Genomic DNA, 22341 nt, shown 5'->3' on the forward strand with positions numbered 1-22341 from the left:
ACCTGTTATTGTTATTAATTCTTCAGAGTTTTGGGGAGAATTAGGTTTTAAGAACTCTTTTTGTTTGAATTAGGGAGTGGGTATAACATCCAGACTTCTTGGATAATCAGGTAAAAAGACTCTAAGCTAGGAATGAACTAGATCAGAATGACTTGATGGAGCTGTTCAGAATTGAGAGACCTTTAGGTAAAACTATACCCTTGCACTTAGGAAGCCAGCCTCTGTAATCTTCTGGATATCCATAACTGCCTCTCTGTATAGACTTGTATTTAAATATTTTCAGCCACTTCTTACATTCAAGGTTGTGCCCCCGAATCTACGAACTTATTTGCATTTGCATTCCTTTCATCCTTCTTCTTTGTTGTTTTTTGGTTTTTTTTTAGAGAAAGACATTTGCACAATTGTCTAAAACTAGTCTGACCACCTGTGTTCCTAATTCCATCAGTCAACTGTCACATTTTAAACCTACCATATGTTAGGCACAAGGGATACTAGATGAACAAGGCAGATGGTCCCAGCACTCATGGAGCTTAGATACCAGTGAGCAAGACAGATGATTTAAAATGCAACTATACTAAATACAGTCTGGTAAACACTGCTAGGGTTATAGAGTGCTGCTGTAGGAGCATAATTAGTTTTCAAATCGTGGGAGGATGAAAATGCCCAAGAAGAGTAGAAATTGAGACAAGAAGAGAATCCTGAGGAAGGACATTAAAAGACTGTGGAGAATGAAAAGTTGCTGGTGGAGAGATAGATGGGAAACAAGGAGAGTCTGGTGTCAGAGAAGCTGAACAGAGGAGTGCATCTCAGGACAGAGGTAGTGATCAGCAGATACTGCTAAGCAGCCAGGTAGGGTCCTTTTTGGCTCTATTAGTTATTCCTTCTGTCTGAATTCCATGTATTTCTTGTTATTATCTGTTCACCTCCTGAACTCACACAGTGAGTGTTTGTAACATGAGTTGGGCAGGTGAGGGATACTGAATCCTGTGAATTCAATTAGTACCTGAATGTTAAATTGTAAGTAGCACAAGTCTGGGTAATGAAGAATTTGTCAGTTGTATCTGCATCTATTTGCCTCTCATGTTGGGATGGGGAGAGTTGGGATAGCTAGGGATACTTCAGTCTCCTTTCATCCTGGTTCAGTGAAATCTGTTCAAGTCCGTTTGACAAAATGATTGTTCCTTGGCTCTACATTGCCTCACTGCTCTAGGAAGAGTTACTTTCACTTCCTCTCGCTGTTTCTGGACCTCCCATTCAGTGCTAAACCCCTTCAAGTTTGATTTCTTCCCTCCTGATGAAGTGGAATCCGAACTTGTAAAGCTAATTAAAGAACTGCATGTTGTTAAATAGAGCTCCTTGTTGTTGAGCTAACTCAACTTCTGGGCAGTTTTTGATGTTGTTGACGACTTCATCCTTCTTAGAATGCTTTTGTTTTTTCTGGGGTGCCATATTCTTCTAGTTTTCTTCCTGTTGCTCTGGCCAGTCCCAAATTTATTCGCTAGTTTTTTTTCTCTAATTCTTGAACATTGGTATATTGTTTCTGTAGCATGGGCTGTCATCACTTCTCATTCTGTTTATTTCCTGGGTGACTTCATTCACTACTGTGACATTAGTTACCCTAATTAAAGCTTTTGGACAGTAAATAAGCCATATAATACTGATATAAATCTATAAAGATTACCATGTTTTTATCTGTACATTTTAAATGTAAAATAAAGTGATCTAGATTACACAAAATTCAGGCTATACATAACTATACATGTCTGGAATGAACTCATCATGAAATACTACTTTTAGGCTAGAGTCAAACTCAAATCTTAGGGGCTATTTAGATTATTCTTGAATACTCAGAAAGTATAATTTTTATATCCTTTTAATTAGCTGGATGTGAGAATCTACAAGTAAAGAGATAGATGTGTTACACACATTTTAAAAAACAATATTTTATCATGCTTTAATTCTTTGTAGTGTTGATTTTAATTCTCCTTATTCAGATTGTCATAAAGTAGTTTCTAAAAATTGTTTTGTAGTTCCATGAACAATTCTAATGGAATAATATTTTGTTTGGTAAATGTTGCCCTCTTGTGGTTATAGTAAGCTAAATGTTTTGTAAAACTACTGTAGTTTGTCCACTTAGATGAACTTGCAGAAAAACAATGTAATAGTAATGGAATGGAATACAGTATTTTTGCAGAAAAATATATGGCCACTTTGTTTTTCTCTCCATCTCTCCCTCTTGGGTTTCTGTAGTGTGTGTCTGCACATTTTTTTTTCATTCTGTTTGTGCACATTTCTCTTATTAAAAATTAAGGGAATTGAAAGAGTTTAAATGTAAATGAAAAGATGGAAAAACATTAAGCTGTTGAAGGGAGGGAAGTTACACTTCAATTTAGAAGTGCTGAAAGAAAAAACCAATCAGTTCTATGAAATTAATAAAAACCTCCACAGAAAAACAACAGTAATGAAAAGATGAAGGATAAACTAGAAAAAGTATTTGCAGTAGATGTGACAGTAAAAGTTTTAATTAATATGAAAAATAGAGCTCATACAAATGGTATGTGCGTAAGTGGACAATAGTTATGAATAACCAGTTTACAAGTGAGGAAATATAGTAATTAAAGCACAAAAATATATTAAAATCCCTGATAGTGTTCTATAAAGTGGTATTCATAATATTCCTAATGGTACTTCAGACAAACAAAAAAGCTAGCGTCACTGGTCACCTTTGGAACATACTAGAAAAACCAGCTAATTATTATTCTGAAATTAGTAAATAGAAGGACAGACTCAAGCACTTATCCTGTTTTTTTCTGTATGAATTCTTTGTACTTCAGGTAACCAAATAGTAGATTGAGGAAAGCATTTCGTTTTGGAAGGATTCTAAACCCTCATTTCAACACCTAAATAAAATAACGAGTCTAGGGAGTGATCATCAGTGGCTACTAAAACAGGTGGGAATGCTGATGGGAGACTTTATAACATTGATCCTCCTGATACATCGTGGCATCTCGTAAAAGGAGACCACAGATATTTTGTGTTCTGATGTTGTGTGATAAGAAGTATACAACACTGACTATGAATTTTTTTTGCTAAAGTAAAATCTTAATCTGAGCAAGCCTCTAGGTGTTAATTCTAATTTTCAGGAAATACGAGGGGCAGAGTACCACTCGATTAACAAAATACAGACTGTGGGAAACTACTGTATAGTCCACTTGGTTTCTTCAGTAAATACATTGAGAGGAAAAAAAGGTGAAATTCATAGATTAAAAGAGATTTTATGACACGTGTTAACCAGATGTGATATATGGATGTTCTTTGGACATTGATTTGAACAAACCAACTGTTAAGTGTTTTTTTTCCCCCCATGAAAATTGGGGACATTGTCTAAATAATTTGATATTAAGGAAATATAGTTTACTTTCTGAGGTGTAAAATGGTGTTTTTGTTTATTAAATGAATCTCTGTCCTTTTTAAGGGATATATGCTGAAGTATTTCTGAACGAAATGTTTGAGATTTGCTTCAGAATAATCCAGTTTGTGGAGAGGGTGTGGCTAGAGGTATAGATGAAACAAGATAAGCCATGTGTTGATAATTGTTGATTGTAATATTCTCTCTACTTTTGCGTATGTTTTAAAATTGTTATAGTAGAAAGTTAAAAGAGTACTTCAGTCTTTAATTGAAAACATTTCTTTTTCTCTCCCCAAATAAATGATTTATAGCTCTAAATATTGAGAAAATTTAGCATAAATTTCTAAATTAAAATTAATTTTAAGCGCCTAGTATTTAAAGGAACTAGTGGTAAACATTTTTTTTTAAAGGAAAGTAAACATCCCATAAGCAATTTTAACTAATTGGTTTCTTCTATTTTATTTCATTAGAGGACAGTACACTTAGAAAAGTCAATGAAGTCCTCACTAAAAAGGCATACAAAGATTTTAGGTCCCCATTTCTAATAACTTAATGTCTTGTGTCAGTACACTTAAGTATTTTTATATAAATAGTAAAATTCAACCATGTTAAAAAAATTCCTTTCTCTAGGTAATAAATGAAAAAATATTGATTTTTATCATTACCATTACCATGGATAATATAATGTCCTAAATTCTGAATATGGCTTATTCTGATATTGGTTTAATAGTCACCTTTCAATTAAGATTTGATATGCCAGAGAAATTTTTATTAATTTCCATTTCCTAGTTTCCTGGACAGAAAGCCACTGTTTCAGACAAACAGTAGGGCGGCCACATTCTTCCAGTTTGCTCATCAGCACTTTCTGGTAGTTGGCATTTGAACTCAGGTATTCTGTCTCATTATGGTTAATTAACCAAATATTTTTGCATATGAATGCAGGTGCATTATCTGTGATATTTTACTCTTGTTTTTTCTTGCAGAATAATCCAATATCTAGTCTTTATATTTATGTATCTGTAATGTAAATAGGATTTAAAGAACAGAGAAATGACTTTATATGAATGTGATGTTTTGGAATTTAATTTAAAATTGTTGTTTTAAATCATTGGTAGTTGGTGGAACACCTTTGTCTGTCCTGGTTAACACTAGAGTTTGAGAAACACAGTTTGAGAAATACAGTCTTCCTAAGCTCCACGAGGATCTTGTTTTTCAGTTTTATGTTCTTGTTCATTAACAGATGGAGCCAGGTACCCACCTCTTAGGATATTGACTTAACTGTGAACATACGTGAGGGCTGAAATTTTCATTAAGCTAGTTTTGTCACATTTAAAAATGGACCTGTGAGAAAAAGGTCTCTATCTATCTGATTAAGGTGGTCCCATCCCCATCTTAATCAAATAGCAAGTAGTATTTCTGTAATCCTGTTAGTTTTTCTGTCTCAACAAGGAAGAACCTACCCATCATTCAGCAGAGGTATAGTTTTCATCATTTCAATGCAGTTTTTTTTGGTGAGGAAGCTTGGCCCTGAGCTAGCGTCTGTTCCCAATCCTCCTCTTTTTACTTGAGGAAGATAGTCCCTGAGCTAACATCTCTGCCAGTCTTCCTCTATTTTGTATGTGGGACACTGCCTCAGACTGGCTTGAATGAGCAGTGTGTAGGTCTGTGCCCAGGATCCAAACGTGTGAACCTCTGGCCACCAAAGTGGAGCGTGCAAACTTTTCTTCTGACCACTTCTAACCACTTTCTTCTAATCACTTCACCACTGGGCCAGCCCCTCAATGCGTATTTTAGTTAACAAAAGAAAATTTTTTTCCTCATTGAACTCTGCTTTATATAAAGCTTTATTACTACCCTCTTTAGCTTAGGAAATCAGGAGTTCTGCCATCTCAGTTCAGGCTATGCTATATAATTTTTCTGAGTCTTACTTTTTTTCCTGGTAAAATAGATGTAACTAAAGCTGCTATGCTCTTTTTTGGATTGTTGTGAGGATCAAATGAAATACAATGGTTATGCAATGTTTGTAAACTGTAAGGGAGTTATAAATATGTAGGAATTAAGGGAGAGATGTGAAATTTTTTATGTATGTATTATCTGGGAAGTACTGTAGGAGGATATGTGTCCTTAATGTTTTTTGTGAACTCAGGCTTTTTTTTAAATAGGTATATCAGCCCTTAGTATTCTTATTTGACCATCTTCTGTGTGTATCTGTCTATATAAAAGCTCTTTTTATGCTACATAAATTGGTAACAGATATTATGGGAAATAGTATGGAGGTTCCTTAAAAAATTAAAAGTAGAACTACCATATGAGCCAGCTGTCCTGCTTCTGAGTATATGTCCGAAAGAAATGAAATTACTATCTTGGAGAGATATCTGCACCCCTGTGTTCATTGCAGCATTATTCACAGTAGCCAAGACATGGAAACAACTTAAGTCTGACAACAGATGATTGGATAAAAGAAATTGCTATGTATATGCAATAGAATATATTCAGCCATAAAAAAGAAGGAAATCTGCCATATGTGACAACATGGATAAACCTCGGGGGCCTTATGCTAAGTGAAATCATGCAGTATTTGACAGACAGATGAACGCTGCATGGTCTCCTTTATATGTGGAATCTAAAAAAGTCCAACTCACAGAAACAGAGTAGACAGAAAGACTGCGTGATCATGCAGTATTTGACAGAACGTACAAGCCAAGTACAAGAATGATGGTTACCAGGAGTTGGGGAGTGGAAGAAACGGGCAGATGTTGGTCAAAGGGTACAAACTAGCAGTTATAAGATGAATAAGTTCTGGAGATCTAGTGTACAGCATGGCGACTATAGTTAACAATACTGTATACTTGAAATTTGCTGAGAGTAGATTTTATATGTTCTCACTGCCTGCCCTGCCCCCAAAAGGTAACTATGTAAGGTAATGAATGTGTTAACCTTATTGTGGTAATCATTTAATATATACCTATGTCAAATCATCACATTGTACACCTTAAACTTAAACGCAATGTTATTTGTCAGTTATAAAGCTGGGGAAAAAACGAGGCTAAGGGAATAAAGTGTGTGTGTGTGTGTGTGTGTGTTTAGGGGTGGTGGTGCTTGTGAGTGACTGACTGTATTTTAGAGTGCTCAGGAATATCTGAAGAAATGAAGTAAAGGGGAGTGTCAAGTGCATTTCTGGGGAAAAGCATTGCAGGAGGAGAGAGCCAAGTACAAAGGCCTTGAGTTAGGAATGAATTTGTTATGGTCAAGGAAAGGCAAGAGAGTAATGTGAGAGAAGTGACAGAGAGAGTTTCATGTAGTAGAGTCTTTTAAGCTGTATAAAGGAATTTAGATTTTATTTGAAATTTAGTTAATCTTTAAAAAAGTGATAGGGAGCTTCAAATCAGAGAAATAATGTAATTCAAGTTTTGAGAAGGTCACTTACTGTCATGTGAATATGTGAGTGAGTCATACTAGTTAGGTATAGATTTGGCTGTATATAGCAGTTCCTTAAGTGATTTATAAGTTTATTTCTCTTTCACCTAACAGTCTGGAGGTACAGTCGGTCCACCATTCTTAGGGTGTGTCCTTATCTGTATGGTTCAGAATGGCTTGTCACCTCCTCTATTTTCAAAGCAGCAGGGTGGAGGAAGGGCCAAAGAGGAGCGTACCCCTGCCATCGAAAATCTGGGTTGTTGCAGTTATCACTCCTCCTCACTTTCTGTCGTCCAGAACTTGTATTCTATACCTAGTTTTGAGGGAGGTTGAGAGAGGATACCTCTCTCCCACCCCCAAGTCATGTTCCCTTTTCATTTATGGCCATGTAATATTCACTTGTGTAGATATACATTTCCTTAATATTCTGTTATTGGATAAGTAGCCTTAAACTTTTTTCTTTATTGAGTAGCATAATGAATATTTTCTTATATTCTCAATAAAGTACTGCGTTATATGTACATATTTATTTCATGGTATTCATTTATTACTGCCATGTTTTTGCTATCCAAATTAGGAAAAAAAATTGAAATAATGATTTTTGTATTTAATTGTTAGTAAAGTCAAACATTCTATTTTTTTCATAAATTTTTATTATGGGATGTTGAATGTGTACACAAAAGTAGACAAAAATATACTGAATATCTTTGTACTCATCATCTAGCTTTGATAATTATCAACTTATAGCCGATCTTGCTATATTTAAACCACTATCCCAATTTCCTCCTGCATAATTTTGAAGCAAATCCCAGACATCAAATACTTTCATCTGTAAGTATTTCAGTGTGCAAAACTTTTTCATATGGTTATTATCCAGTTGTATTGACTTTTTTTTTTTTTAAAGATTTTATTTTTCCTTTTTCTCCCCAAAGCCCCCCCGGTACATAGTTGCATATTTTTAGTTGTGGGTCCTTCTAGTTGTGGTATGTAGCATGCTGCCTCAGCATGGCCTGATGGGCGGTGCCATGTCCGCACCCAGGATCTGAAGTGGTGAAACCCTGGGCTGCCGAAGCGGAGCGCGCGAACTGAACCACTCGGCCACGGGCTGGCCCCTGTATTGAGTCTTTTATGAACTCTCTCTCCGTGGTGTATTTTTCTTCATTTTCAGTAATTTTACACATTTTTAGTATATAGACAATAAGGGCGCAATTTTCTCTACAGGCTTTAATTTGGATAAAGGTAATAATAAATTAAGTTCTGGACATACTAAGTTTGACATGCTTATGGAACATCCAATATTGATGTTTGAAAGGCAGTTATGTGCAGACTGTGCTGCTGCTTTCATTTATCAAAATAAGGGTGATTGATGAAGAGTTGAGAATGGATTATGTTATTCAGGGAGAGTTGGTGGAGTGAAAAGCAAAGGCTGCAAATTGATGCTTATAAAGTATTTAAGGAATGGGCATAGAGAAAGACATCTACAAAGACTAAGAAGAAACATTTTGGAAAAAAGAAAGTCTGCAGAGAGCAATATCTATCTAAGGAAGGAAAGGTTAATAACATTGTCACATGTAGCAGAGAGATCAAAGAACATGATAAATAGAAATATGTTTGTTGGATTTTATGATTAAGCAAATGGGAAAATAGATGGCAGACACAGGACACAGTGTGCTATAGTGGTGCAAGATAGACTTGAGTTTGAATTCTGGCCACCGCTTATCTTGCTGTATTATGTTTGGAAATTTACTTAATGAACATTAGTTTCTCTCTTTTTAAGTGGTATTAATGCTTCCCTTTTAAGATTGCTGAGACGTTTGAGAGAATATATGGTACTTGTTTGTATCTTCTTCATAAATGGTAGTTGCTGATATTACATTGTGATACCTAATGGCTCATCTAGGATATCTGACTAATGATTTCTATTAAAGATTGGCACCTGAGCCAACAACTGCTGCCAGTCTTTTTTTTTTTTCTGCTTTTTCTCCCCAAATCTCCCCAGTACATGGTTGTATATATTTTTTAGCTGTGGGTTCCTCCAGCCGTGGTATGCGGGACACCGCCTCAGCACGGCCTAATGAGTGGCACCATGTCTGCACCCAGGATCCGAACTGGCGGAACCCTGGGCCGCTGAAGCGGAGCGCGTGAGCCTAACCACTCGGCCCCGGGCTGGCCCCTGACTAATGATTTCTATTACACAAGTTCTGTATCTGTTGTTATTAACTCGTTGTACTAATTAATACTCTTGTGATAGTATAGATTCTTGGGAATTAGTTTCATTTTAGCTTTCATTGACATCTTTTAATCACCAAGGGTTCTTTATTTTTTAAGTGGTAAGAATGGAAAGTGATTTAGATATGAGAGTGTCTGCCTAAAATTTGGATCTAAAAAAATCCAAGGGAACCAGAATTGACTTAAAAGAAGTCATTTTAAAGCAAGTCTGCTAGTAGCAAATAGTCTTAGTTTTCCGTCGTCTGAGAATGTCTTGATTTCCCCTTCATTCTTGAAGGATGTTTTTGTTAGATAGGAATTTTGGATTGATAGTTCTTGTCTCTCTGTACTTTAAAATGTTCTCCCACTGCTTCTCCCTTCCTTGGTTTCTGATGAGAAATCTACAGTCATCTTGAATTGTTGTTCCCTGAAAAGGAATGCTGTTTTTCCTTGGCTGCTTTCAAGATTTTTTTTTTTTGTCTTTAGTTTTCAGTAAATTGTAATGTATCTGGGTGTGGATTTCTTTGAATTTGTGTTGTTTGAGATTCATTGACCTTCCTGAAGTTTTGAATGTCACAAAATTTGGGAGGTTTTTCTGCTGTTCTTTCTTCAGATACGTTTTCTCCACTCTACTCTTTTTTTTTTTTTTTTTTAAAGATTTTATTTTTCCTTTTTCTCCCCAAAGCCCCCCAGTACATAGTTGTATATTCTTCGTTGTGGGTCCTTCTAGTTGTGGCATGTGGGACGCTGCCTCAGCGTGGTTTGATGAGTAGTGCCATGTCCGTGCCCAGGATTCGAACCAACGAAACACTGGGCCACCTGCAGCGGAGCGCGCGAACTTAACCACTCGGCCATGGGGCCAGCCCCTCTCCGCTCTACTCTTTCTCCTCTTCTTTTGGGACTCTGATGACACGAATGGTAGGCCTTTTGATATTGCCTCATTGGCTCTGTTCATTTATTTTTTCTATCATTTTTCTCTCTATCCATCAGATTGGATAATTTGTGTTGCTCTATCTTCAGAGTCACTGACTCTTTCCTCTGTTGTCCATTCTGTAATTGAGCCCCTCCAGCGAATTTTGTTTTTATTTTACTATATTTTTTAATCCTAAAATTTTATTTTGTTTTACACATACACGCACAATGTAATCTTATTTCTCTGCTGAGACACTATTTTTTTCAAGAATATTCTTCTTAACTTCTTGAAGCATGGTTATATAATAGCTACTTTAAAGTCTTTGGTAATTCCAACATCCGTGTCATCTTGGGTTTGTTGTGTTTAGGTTATATTTTTCCTTGTGAGTTATTGTTTTTTTCCTGGTTCTTCATATGTCAAGTGATTTTGGATACTATCAGACACTCTGATGTTTTGATACTCTGTGTCTTGTTTAAATTCTGTGGAGAATGTTAATTTTTCTTTTTTGAAGGATGGGAGGATTTTTAAAGCAGGCATTTAACCTTGTTAGATTCAGGTCACAAGTTTCTGCCCACCTTCTTTGCACTGAAATTCCAATGTCCAATTTTCAAAGCCTTTGCACAGCTGTTCAGATCCGTTCTGCATGTCCACCACCTAGTGACTAATTTGGGAACCCGATAGTATATTTAGGGTCAGATCCACATCTGTATAGCTCTGGGGTGACTCCAGGAGTGTTTATAGAACTTCCTGGTATTACTTTGTTGAGCTCCTTTTTCCTTGCAAGTTCCCTGACACTTTCTGGCTCCTAGAGAGACCCTTCTTCCTTGTCCTATGACTAGACAACTGGGGTTTTCATTTCTCGTTTTGCCACACTCTTCCACAACTGCATCTGCCTTCAATGCCAAGCAGCAGGATGGTAGAGAAAGAATATAAGCCATGGGGATTCCCTTCACACTCAAGGGAGCAGAAGGGTTTCACGTTCTTGTAGTTTTAGCTCCCTGTCTAGCCATTGCTGCTGCCTTTGGATTGTCTGGGGACCAGGTCTGAGAGAAAGGGGAAAAAAAACCCCCGGAGGATGCCCCTTTACTGCTCTTCAGACCAAAAAAGAGAAGACTTCCTTGGAGCCATTTCTGTCTGTGCTTAGTGTGCGGTTCTGAGTTTGGACTGCCTTAGAGTCTGGGCTGAATGGTCCCAGAGGAAACCAAACCAGGAAACGCATGCTGGATTAGTAGTACTTCTAGTTACAGTTTCCTCTCCTAAGCCAACTGCTGTCGTTTTTTTGGAGTGGGGGGGCTGCTGAGGAAGATCAGCCCTGAGCTAACATCTGTGCCAGTCTTCCTCCACTTGCTGTGTGGATCACTGCCACAGTACGGCCGACGAGCGGTATAGGTCCACGCCTGGGACCAACCCATGATCCCGGGCTGCTGAAGCAGAGTGCACCGAACTCAAGCACTATGCCATGGGGCCAGCTCCAACGGCTGTATTTTTCAGAGTCCTCAGATAGCTGCTCCGTGTATTCCATCCAGGTGTTTTTCCTTTTTTTCCTTTATGTGAGGAAGATTAATCCTGAGCTGACATCTGTTGCCTGTTTTCCTGTTTTTGCTTGAGGAAGATTCTCGCTGAGCTAACGTCTGTGCCAGTCTTCCTCTACTTTATGTGGGATGCCGCCACAGTGTGGCTTGATGAGTGGTGATGAGTCTGCACCTGGGATCCTAACTTATGAACCCCAGGTTTTTAATCACATTCCATATGGGAGAGTCAGGGTAAACTATGCTTACTCCATCTTTATCAGAACCAGAACGCAGATAGCATTTTAATTTTATTGTAACAATATTGTTTGTTTGTTTTGGTTAAGAATTTATGTTAGTTTGGTCAAGAGCATCCATGTACTAGGCTTTGCTGGAAATTTAAAGATGGATAATCTTTAAGGTGCTTATAGTAGGTCCACTGGTAGGCATGTGATGTGGGAGTGGAGGTAGAAAGTAAACATAATTTCATTTTATGAATTAATAATGAATAATTGATTTATTAACCTTATCCTTTTTTTCTTTTTTTTTGGCAAGGATGATTGGCCCTGAGCTAACATCCGTTGCTAAAATCCTTCTCTTTTTGCTTGAGGAAGATTGTCACTGAGCTAACATCTGTGCCAATATTCCTTTATTTTGTATGTGGGACGCTGCCTCAGCATGGCTTGATGAGCAGTGTGTAGGTCTGCACCCAGGATCCAAACCTGCAAACCCCGGGCCACCAAAGCAGAGCACACAAACCTAACTACTATGCCACTGGGCTGGCCCCTAATCTTAGCCTTTTTGATCCATTTCTGCTTCAGGATTTGACTTACTGTTTGTGACTAAAGGAGAGAAAATCCTATTTATATTCTGTTAATTTTCCACTTTTCTTATTATCCCAAAATATAAGGGATGAAAAGTCTCTGGATATGTATTTGCTGGATGAAATTAATACATAGTTATAATAAGAGTAAGAAATATGATTGCGTATATAGTTATAATAAGAATAAGAACTTTAAAATAAGAATAATAATTTATTATCTACTTGTTTCTCAGGTCTTAGAAAAATACCCCAACACACCCATGAGTCATAAAGAAATTCTTCAAGTTATCCAGAGAGAAGGACTAAAAGAAATCAGGTGAGTTATTTAAGTGTTAGTAATAATTATAATACTTGAATAGAGTTTTTCATAGTACATAGCAGCATACTTTAGTCCTGAAATTGATTATTTAGTAAGAATTGCTTTGTTAATTTCTGATGTTTTTAGTTGTCAGGTCTTTGGAGTTTTCAGTCATAGCACATTTACAAAACCAAAATTACGTTAAAAAAAATTCTCAGAAGGTAGCTATCTTCACACCCATGCGCTTTAATTGTTAGGAAGGCCTGGAGCCATCTTCAAGCCTTCATCTCTCAATTCAGGCTTTTAATAAACTTGGTCATGAGCAGATAAAAAGTCATCTAGTACAGAGAGAGTGCTAGAGGTAGACAGTCTAGGAAGAAATAATCTTGGCCAAAAATCCTAAAGTGGAAAAGATATATAAAGCAGTATATATTTCAAGTGATAGTCTTACTTTGTTCAAATAAAACAGCCAGGGATCAGTTAAGATAGAACCAAAGATAAAACACGCTTTAATTTATAGGAACCTTATTGTATTAGAATAGTGCATAATAGTCGCTGTTCATAATCAAGACCCTCTGTCATGAAGAAATTTTAAAATTATGTTCAACATGTTTTGTATGTTAAGGCAGAAATCTGGGAGTCTACATTAGACATATTTTCATTACAATAGAAAAAGATTGCATTACTTTAAAACTGCTACTAGTTGTTCTCAGCTGGGGGTCGTGTTGTGTAACGACCTTGGGGAAAGTGTTCAGAATTTTGGGGGGCTATTTTTGATTGTCACAGTAACCAGAAAGGAGGGAGCACTGTGATGTTTAATAGGCAGATAGCAGGGATGGTGAATGTCTTACGTTGTGCTGGACAGTCCTTCACACTGAAGAATTCTTCAGCTCAGATGCCAGGAGTGTTCTATTGAGAAATGGTGAACTATGCTGAAATATTTGTAAATGGGCAACAGTGTATTTTTTTGATAATTAGCTATTACATGTTCTAGAGTTTAATTCTTCTTTTCTTTAACACGAAATTCAATTTGAGATTTTTTTATTGGCTCTTCTTTGCTAATGCAGTTAAAAAATTTTTGTTTTGATTTGTGGCCAAATGTCAGTAAGTTGGGAATAAATTAGGTTTTCTTTATTAATATGAAATAGTAAAGTATAAATTAGTATATCTCACTTTATATAGTGTGAAAATTATAGTCCCTGAAAAATTGTGTGAACATTTGTAAATTAAAACATTAAAATGCACTTGAAGAAATAGCCTTTAAACATTTTTTGTAAATTATTTAAAAATTAATCACTCTTAATTTATTGATGGAATTCTTAATTTTCACTTGAGATTAATTAGATTAAAATTAAAACACGATACCCATTTAATCACTGATCAATTTGTATAAGGCTGCAGGAGAAAAGGATAGTGATTTTTGTGACTCTGAGGAACAAATTCTGCTAAGGTATTCTAATATCCTTTTATAGCACTAGTGGGTCTTATAGAATAGGAATGAACCGGAGGTTTCATTTCTTCCCGTAAGATGAGACTTTGTTACACACTGGGGAAATAGACCAGGAAATCTGTTATGTAGAGATCAGACTTCATTAGTCTGTTAGGTCTAAATGCCAATTGCAGTCTCATCCAGCTCTAACATGGTAAGGCTCAGTGACTTTAAACTTGTCGTTGTCACTTCTAGGGACCAGGCAAGGACAGTAAATAAGAATAGTAAATAACACAAGGAAAAAAAGGAAGAACTTAAAGAAAAAAAGTGCTAGCAAGATGACAGTCATCAAAAATAGCTTCTGGCTTCACTTAGTGACAACAATTTACAAGTAGCTATTCTTGGTTAAACTATATTGTGATGCAGTTATGTGACCACAAAGCAGTTCTTTCTAAGTCACCAGTGACTTCTATTTTCTCAACTCCATGGGACTTTTAGTTCTTGTCTCTCCTACTTCTCAGCATTATTTAACACAGCTGACTACCACATCCTTCTTGAAACTGTTTTGTTACCTGAAGTGACCACAGATATTCCTGCTTTCCTGTCTTCCTTTATGAGCTTTTTTGCTCAGTTCTTTTGCTCATTATCTTCTTTCCAGGTTAAGTGCAATTTTGTCCATTCCTATAGCTTTAAATATCATTTTTGTTTTGTCAGTTCCCAAATATGTAGGGAATACTTCCCACATCAGCCTTTGTAGATGCTGATCCCTTAGCAAGGAATGTACTTTCCCTCAGTTAACTCTTATTTTTCAGGTGTCAGTTTGACTATGTCTTTTTCAGAGAATTTTGTCTGACTTTCCCCTCTAGATCGCATTTTCCTTTGTAAAATTATTATAGTGTTCTGTGTTCTTTCTTCATAGCACTTAAGGTTTGCAATTATGTATTTTTGTGATCTTAAAAAAATTATGTAACTTCTCCATGGCTTACATTAAGCTGAGTACGTGAGGGGGGTGACATTATCTGTTCCCCCTCACATCCCCCTACGCCCCCACCTGCCACCGTCATACTTGGCACATTACAAGCATTGAAAACCTACTTGTTAATGAATATATGAAGTATCAATGGTTGGAAGATCACATTCCAATGTACTTATAGCTTATTCTCTTGCTGCAATGATATGTCAAATGATAGTCTTTTATTTAAAGTTTTTAGACAGATTATAGAATGAAATAAATATTATGCTTATTGAAGATGTACTGCTTCTTACAGTTTTATTTTCATTCTTCAATCCTCGATACATGGCTTTCAACTCTTTTTCCCTTTGTAGTTTCCCTCTGCTTCCCAAATTTGAAGAATCTCACTTAATTTTGATTATTCCATACTATATTGTCTTATTTTAAGATACATTAAAGTGGAAACAGCCCAAATGTCCATCAGCAGATGAATGGGTATATAAAATGTGGAATATACATTCAGTGGAATGTTATTCAGCTTTAAGAAGGAATACTGATACATGCTACACAGATGAACCTTAAAAACACGCTAAGTGAAATAAGCCAGATGCAAAAAAGACAAATATCATGCAATTCCACTTATATGGGATATCTAGAATAGGCAAATTCATAGACAAAGTAGAATAGAGGTTACCAGGGGCTGAGAATAGGGGAGAAAACAGAGTTATTGTTTAATTGGTATAGAGTTTCTTTTCAAGATCATGAGAAAATTCTGGAAATTGTTAGTGGTAATGGTTGCACAACCTTGGGAATGTACTTAATGCCACTGAATTGTACACTTAAAAAGTGGTTAAAATGGTAATTTGTATGTCATGTATATTTTCCCACAACCAACCAACAAAAAAAGCATTAAAAATTAAGTGATTGGCTCCTAGCTGAGAAAGATTGATGTACTAGTCCGTTTACGAAGTTAGATGATAAGATTGAAAATCATTTACCTGAAGTATGGAATTCTGAATGAATTAGTTAGAAACATGTATTCTTTAACAGAAATTGGAACATTTAAATTAAAAGCTCTTTTGTAACTGTAAAGCATATCAACATTTTAGAAAACAGGAAGAAAAAGGTCCTCAAATTTTTTCCCTCACAGTAACGTATGACTTTGTGTATTCCATTATGTTTCTTTTACACCCAAATGCACCCTATTTAAAGATAATCTAGAGTTTCCCATAGGAGTCATAGGGAAGAAAGAAGATACAGTTGGGTTGTTTCAGGTGAAAGGGATGTTCTAGAATGTTCTAAAAGTAGCTTAATTCTGTTTAGGACAGATAACAAGATGTGAGAAGGGCTTGGAATAGCCCATAGGAGGAAGAAAAGATAAAAAGATTTTAAAAGATGAAAGAAAAGAATAATTTGGGACTTTTATAGGTTGTAACAGTTATTGGTAATGTAGATAGAAGCTCTAATTGTGATATTTGGTCATTTGTAAAGAAAAAGAAGTTAATTTCTGTACTCTACCAATAAACAGTTCTTTCAGAAAATTAAAAATGGTTTTTAAAAATTTGTTATGACATTTCACTTCCTTGTTCAGTTTCCCATGGCTAAAGTATAGCCTGTTTTTTTCTCTTAACTTATGTACCAACCATAACTAGGTGATATTTCCCTAGGGTTGAGCTCTTTCACACAGAATTGCTTGTTCTAAATTGAAGTACTGTTAGCACCTTTTAAAAAATTCTGTAAGCTTTGAATCATTTGTTTTTATCTAGACAGTTTCCTTTTCTTAAAATCGATATTGTTCATTGAATAGAGATTTTGTTTATTGGGTTTACTTGGTTGAAAAACTCGCATTCTCACTATAGCTGATGAGTTGATCCTGTGTCATGCTGTGCATTTATATGAGTCTAAATATTGAAAGAATAGTTAGCTGTTTTTGTTTCCCTGTCAGGACACTAGACGTGAGATTAAGGATTCAGGGACAGATGTGTCTGCTTGGTACATTTTGGCTGTATACTTGAGTTTCTCTTGAAGGGAAGTTATTCAGGATTTTATTTTACCTTGAATCAGTGTAACTTTTATGGCAAATGGTTGTCGTTAGCCATCAGTGTTTAAAATAGCCTTTCAAAAACTCGAGATATTTTCTTTTTGTCTTGAGATATTGATTTTACAGTTTGCAGGAAAACTAACTTAGTGCCCCATTTCATTATTATTTTCTCCTGACTTGAGTCCATACTTCTTCCTGTGATTACAGACTATGCCATTGATCATGAAGTACAGAGGCAATTCAAACCCCAGCCTCCCAAAGACAGTCACAGAACTACTCCCATACAGCTTCATGGAGCTGTTTCTGGGCTTTGGGGCATTAATTTTTTTTATCTTTTAAAATTAAGAGTTTTTAAGAGATGTTCTCTGCAGTTTTTGAGCTATATAGTTCTATAGTTCTCAGGGTCTAGTCAGCAGCCAGAAGCTACATGGTGATTTGAATGGGGAAGTTATTAAGTTAACTGGAAGTTATTAACTGGTTAACCAGGAATTAACTAACTATTAAAAGATAAAGAGAACTAAAAAGAGTACAGTAATAGCAGGTACAGGGAGCAACCACTACCTCTAGGGCTGAGGCACTGTGCCCCAGGAAAGAATAACATTCAAGGAGGCCCCTTCTTATCCCTAGGTTACGATTCAGATCTCCTGGAGAAAGTGGGGCTCTGGTCCAATGGATGACAAAGCTCACTGGTGCTGTAGTCTGGGGTGGCACATAGGGAAGCACCTGCTGGGTACTAGAAGAACTTGCTGGAAAGCTCCTGCTAGGCACCTGTCCAGCTCACTAGGGAGCTAGCTGAGGCAATAGCAGAATTTTCTGGGAAGCTGCCCATAGGTGTTCTGTTGAACCTTGCAGAAGGGTGAGTGCCACTGAATGTCCCTCATGTTGCTGGGTGTTGCATGCCGCAAGAGCAGACTAAAACCAGAAAGAAAAGCGCCCCTTCTTTCTCCTCTGTTGCTTCAGCGTTCTACTGACAAAACTTAACACTGAGCCTGGTGGCAAAGGAGAAATGTTTATAGGGTCCAGCTCTGCTATCACAGAGAAGAGCAAACAAGGTTAGATTTGGAGCTAAAAGTCAATAAATTGATAACTGGCATAGAGCCTGCAGTAGTTTTTCCATAGAATAACTGGGATCATTGACTGGTCCCACATACCACTTGTTTATTTGATTTCTTTCCATCGATACACTCCTGTTCCCTGTGTAGGATCTAAGATTTCTCAGCTTTACTCAGGACATTGGGCAATCTTTTATCCTCATCTCTCTATGAAAAAATCTTGACGGTTTTTCACCATCAACTTAGATGTTACCTCCCAAAGCTGGCTTTTTCCTCTTCAGTTCAGTATATCTTCCCCTCTTTCAGTATTTTTTATTTTTTAAAGGAGAATTGTCACCTTCTATTTTAATATTATACTTCGTAATATATCTTCACTTCCCTTACCAGATTAATTTTTTTATTAGGATTTATGATCAGTTTCCTTCAGGAGAATAGGCACTCAATACTGAAGACAAATGAGATTTCACTATTTTAATTATTTATTCATAGAATTTCAGAGAAAATAGGCAAGGAATATCATAGTTATGCTTTTAAATGGAGAATTCAAATTCTTTATGCGTATGATTTAAAAAATTGAGAATGATAAATTTGTACATAGGAGACAGAATAAGAAAATTTTAGAACTGAGATGACTTTAGAGATTATCTGATTCCAACTTGTAATTTTGGGTGGAAGGCCTCCCAAAAGTCAGTATCTCCAAATTGGAATTTCTGCTTTCTTGAAATTCTCTCCTATTTTCATTTTCTTTTGAGTTAAGGTAAAATTTTATTATTTCAAACTTAGAATATATGTAACAAATATATAAATTGTGAAACATAATAATAAAAACACTTGTGAAATGTCATCATCACCAGTACTGTTGGAGCTCCTTCTGTGCTTTTGCACTGTCCCATTCACTTTCCTTAGTTTGCTGTTTAGAACTTCCAGTACTATGTTGAATAAGGATGGTGAGTGCACGGGTCCTTGCCTCCTTATTGGTAGGGGAAAGTGTTCAGTCATTCAGCATTAAGTATGATAGTAACTATAGGTTTTTTGTAGATGCTGTTTATCAAGGTGAGCAAGTTCTCCTCCATTACTAGTATCTTAGGGCTGCTTTAACAAAGTACCACAAATTAGGGGTGGCTTTAAACAACAGAAATTAATCTCTCAAGTTCTGGAGGCTAGAAGTCTGAAAACAAGTCGTTGGCAGGGTTAGTTCCTCCTGGAGGCTCTGAGGAAGAATTTGTTCCATGCGTCTCTCCTAGCTTCTGGTGGTTGCCTGGAGTCCTTGAAGTTCCATGGCTTATAGACTCATTACTCCAATCTCTGTCTCTGTCTTCACATAGCATTCCCTTGTGTCTAAATTTCCATTTTCTTATGAGGGCACTAGTCATTGGATTAGGGCCACCAGAATGTCATCTTCACTTGATTACATCTTGAAAGACCCTATTTCCAAATAACGTCACATTCACAGGAACCAGGGGTGAAGATACATCTTTTGGGGGCACATTTCAACCGCAAATGCCCACAATTCCAAGTTAGCTTAGAGTTTTTTGGGGTTTTTTTTTTTTTTTTAAGATTTTTTATTTTTTCCTTTTTCTCCCCAAAGCCCCCCAGTACATAGTTGTATATTCTTAGTTGTGGGTCCTTCTAGCTGTGGCATGTGGGACGCTGCCTCAGCGTGGCTTGATGAACGGTGCGATGTCTGCGCCCAGGATTCGGACCGACAAAACACTGGGCCGCTGCAGTGGAGCGCGCAAACTTAACCACCTGGCCATGGGGCTGGCCCCTAGCTTAGAGTTTCATCATGAATGAATGTTGGTTGATCTGCAGTTTTCTAACCTTTGTGCTGTATTGTGTGCTTTTGGTATCAAAGTAACATTGACCTCATAAAATTAGTTGAGAAGTGTTCCCTCTTCTGTTTTCTGGACAATATTGTGTAAAATTGGTATTCTTTAAATGTTTGGTGGATTTCTCAGTTGAAACCATCTGGACTTGGAGGTTTCTTTTTCAGAAGTTTTTCAATAACAGATTTGATTTCTGTAATGGTTAGAGGACTATGCAGATTATCTGTTTCTTATTGGTCAAGATTGGTAGTTTGTGGTTTTTGAGGGATTTGTCCCAGTCTTCTGAGTTGTTAAATTAATGAGTGCAAAGTTATTTGTACTGTTCCTTCATTTTCCTTTTAGTGGCTGCAGAATCTGTCGTGACACCTGTTTCATTCCTGATATTGGCGATTTGTGTTTTCTCTCCTGTCTTTGTCAGTCTTGCTAAAGATTTGTTCAATTTATTTATTAAATTTATTAATTGAGGTTTTTAAAAAAGAAACCAGTTTTTTCTCTGTTTTTTGTTGCTATGTTTTTATTGTTTCATGACTCAGGATATGATCTATTTTGATGCATGTGAATGTTCCATGTGTGCTTTAAAAGCATGCGTATGTGTTTTCTGCTAGTTTTGGGTAAAGTGTCAGTTATGTCAAGTTGCTTAATAGAGTTGTTCTTATTGTTCAGTATTCTTATTGATTTTCTGTCTAGTTGTTTTATTGATTATTGAAAGAAGGGTGTTGAAGTCTCCAAGTATAATTTTATATTTGTCTGTTTATCTTTTCAGTTTTTGCTTCGTGTATTTTGAATATTTCTTGTTAGGTGCATATACATTACGGGCATTAAGTGTTCATAATGAATTGACCCTGTTCTTTTGTAATCACCCTCTTTATCCCTGGTAATATCCTTTGTTTTAAAGTCTATTTTATACTGATAGAGCCACTTTTTTTTTTTTAACTTTTGTTGAGGAAGATTGGCCCTGAGCTAACATCTGTTGCCAGTCTTCTTTTTTTTTCTCCCCAAAGCCCCAGTATATAGTTGTATATCTTAGTTGCAAGTCACTCTAGCTCCTCTGTGTGGGATGCTGCCACAGCATGATTTGATGAGTGGTGGATAGGTCCATGCCCAGGATCTGAACTGGCAAACCCTGGGCCACCAAAGTGGAGTGTGCAAACCTAACCACTATGGCAATAGAGCCCCAATAGAGCTGGCCTCAGTAGAGCCACTTTATTTTTTTTAATTTTTTTTTATTGAGTTATTGATAGGTTACAATCTTGTGAAATTTCACTTGTACATTAATGTTTGTCAGTCATGTTATAGGTGCACCACTTCACCCTTTGTGCCCACCCCCCCACCCCACCTTTCCCCTGGTATCCACTAAACTGTTCTTGGTCCATAATTTTAAATTCCTCATATGAGTGGAGTCATACACAGATTATCTTTCTCTCGCTGGCTTATTTCACTTAACATAATTCTCTCAAGGTCCATCCATGTTATTGCAAATGGAATGATTGTGTTCTGTTTTGCAGCTGAGTAGTATTCCATTGTATATATGTACCACATCTTCTTTATCCATTCGTCTGTTGATGGGCACTTAGGTTGAGTAGAGCCACTTTTGATTAGTGTTTGCGTGGTATGTGTTTTTTCATTCTTTCACTTTTATCTATGTCTTTTTACATTTAAAGTGGGCTTTTATAGGGAGAAGGGGTGGAGCAAAATGGCAGGGTGAGCTGACCCGGGATTCTCTCCCCTCCAAAATACAACAAAGGATTGGAAAAACTGAATTTCAGAGAATAAATCTAATGCCAACACGTTAGAGACCTACAATACCAAGAAGGCGGAGATCATAAACCTTGCTGACGGCCTCGGAGGCACTGGAACGGGTAGGCGAGAACGTCGCTCCCCCCTCTAGAATCTGCGATCCCTGCTGCGAAGGTCCAGGAAGGACTGGGGGAGGGGCTGTGCAACCAGGGGATCATCCAGGACTCCTGCCGCTGGTTCAGTGGAGACCCGCTGACGGGGGAAAGCTTCCGTGTGCGGGGACCCCATAAACCCAGAGCCTCGGGAGATCAGAGAACAGAACTGATCTGAATTCAGATCAGCGCGTGAGAATAGCAGCCCCTCCCTCCGGGCAAAGCGCACTGGGCGCCGCCATCTTGCCTGAAGGCGGAGAGCTCAGAACACGCGGCTCTCGACCCCCATCTAGTGGCGACAGGCTGTAACTGCAACTGAATTCTACCACCATGTGAAAAAACCGCTCCTCTACCATCCCGCAATTTATAAAAGCCCCAGACCAGAAGGAAAACAATAAAAACATAGAATTAAGTCCTGAGGACTTGGAATTAGGTAAACTAAGTGATAATGAGTTCAGAGCAGCTATAATCAAAAAACTCAATGAGGTAGAGAGAAAGATAGAGAAACAAGCCAATGAGTTCTGGAGTTACTTCACAAAAGAGATTGAAATCATAAAGAAGAATCAGACACAATTA

General features: G+C 37.0%; 1 protein-coding gene across 1 annotated transcript in view; it reads left to right on the forward strand.

Moving 5' to 3' along the window:
- Window positions 1-22341, forward strand: part of ASXL2 (ASXL transcriptional regulator 2) — a 161525-nt gene that overhangs the window by 34595 nt on the left and 104589 nt on the right. The window contains exon 2 of the mRNA XM_005600159.4: window positions 12512-12594. Within this exon, the coding sequence (XP_005600216.3) occupies window positions 12512-12594 (83 nt within the window). The remainder of the gene's footprint in view (window positions 1-12511; window positions 12595-22341) is intronic.

The sequence above is a fragment of the Equus caballus genome, chromosome 15 (genome assembly GCF_041296265.1).
Source record: "Equus caballus isolate H_3958 breed thoroughbred chromosome 15, TB-T2T, whole genome shotgun sequence".
NCBI lineage: Eukaryota > Metazoa > Chordata > Mammalia > Perissodactyla > Equidae > Equus > Equus caballus.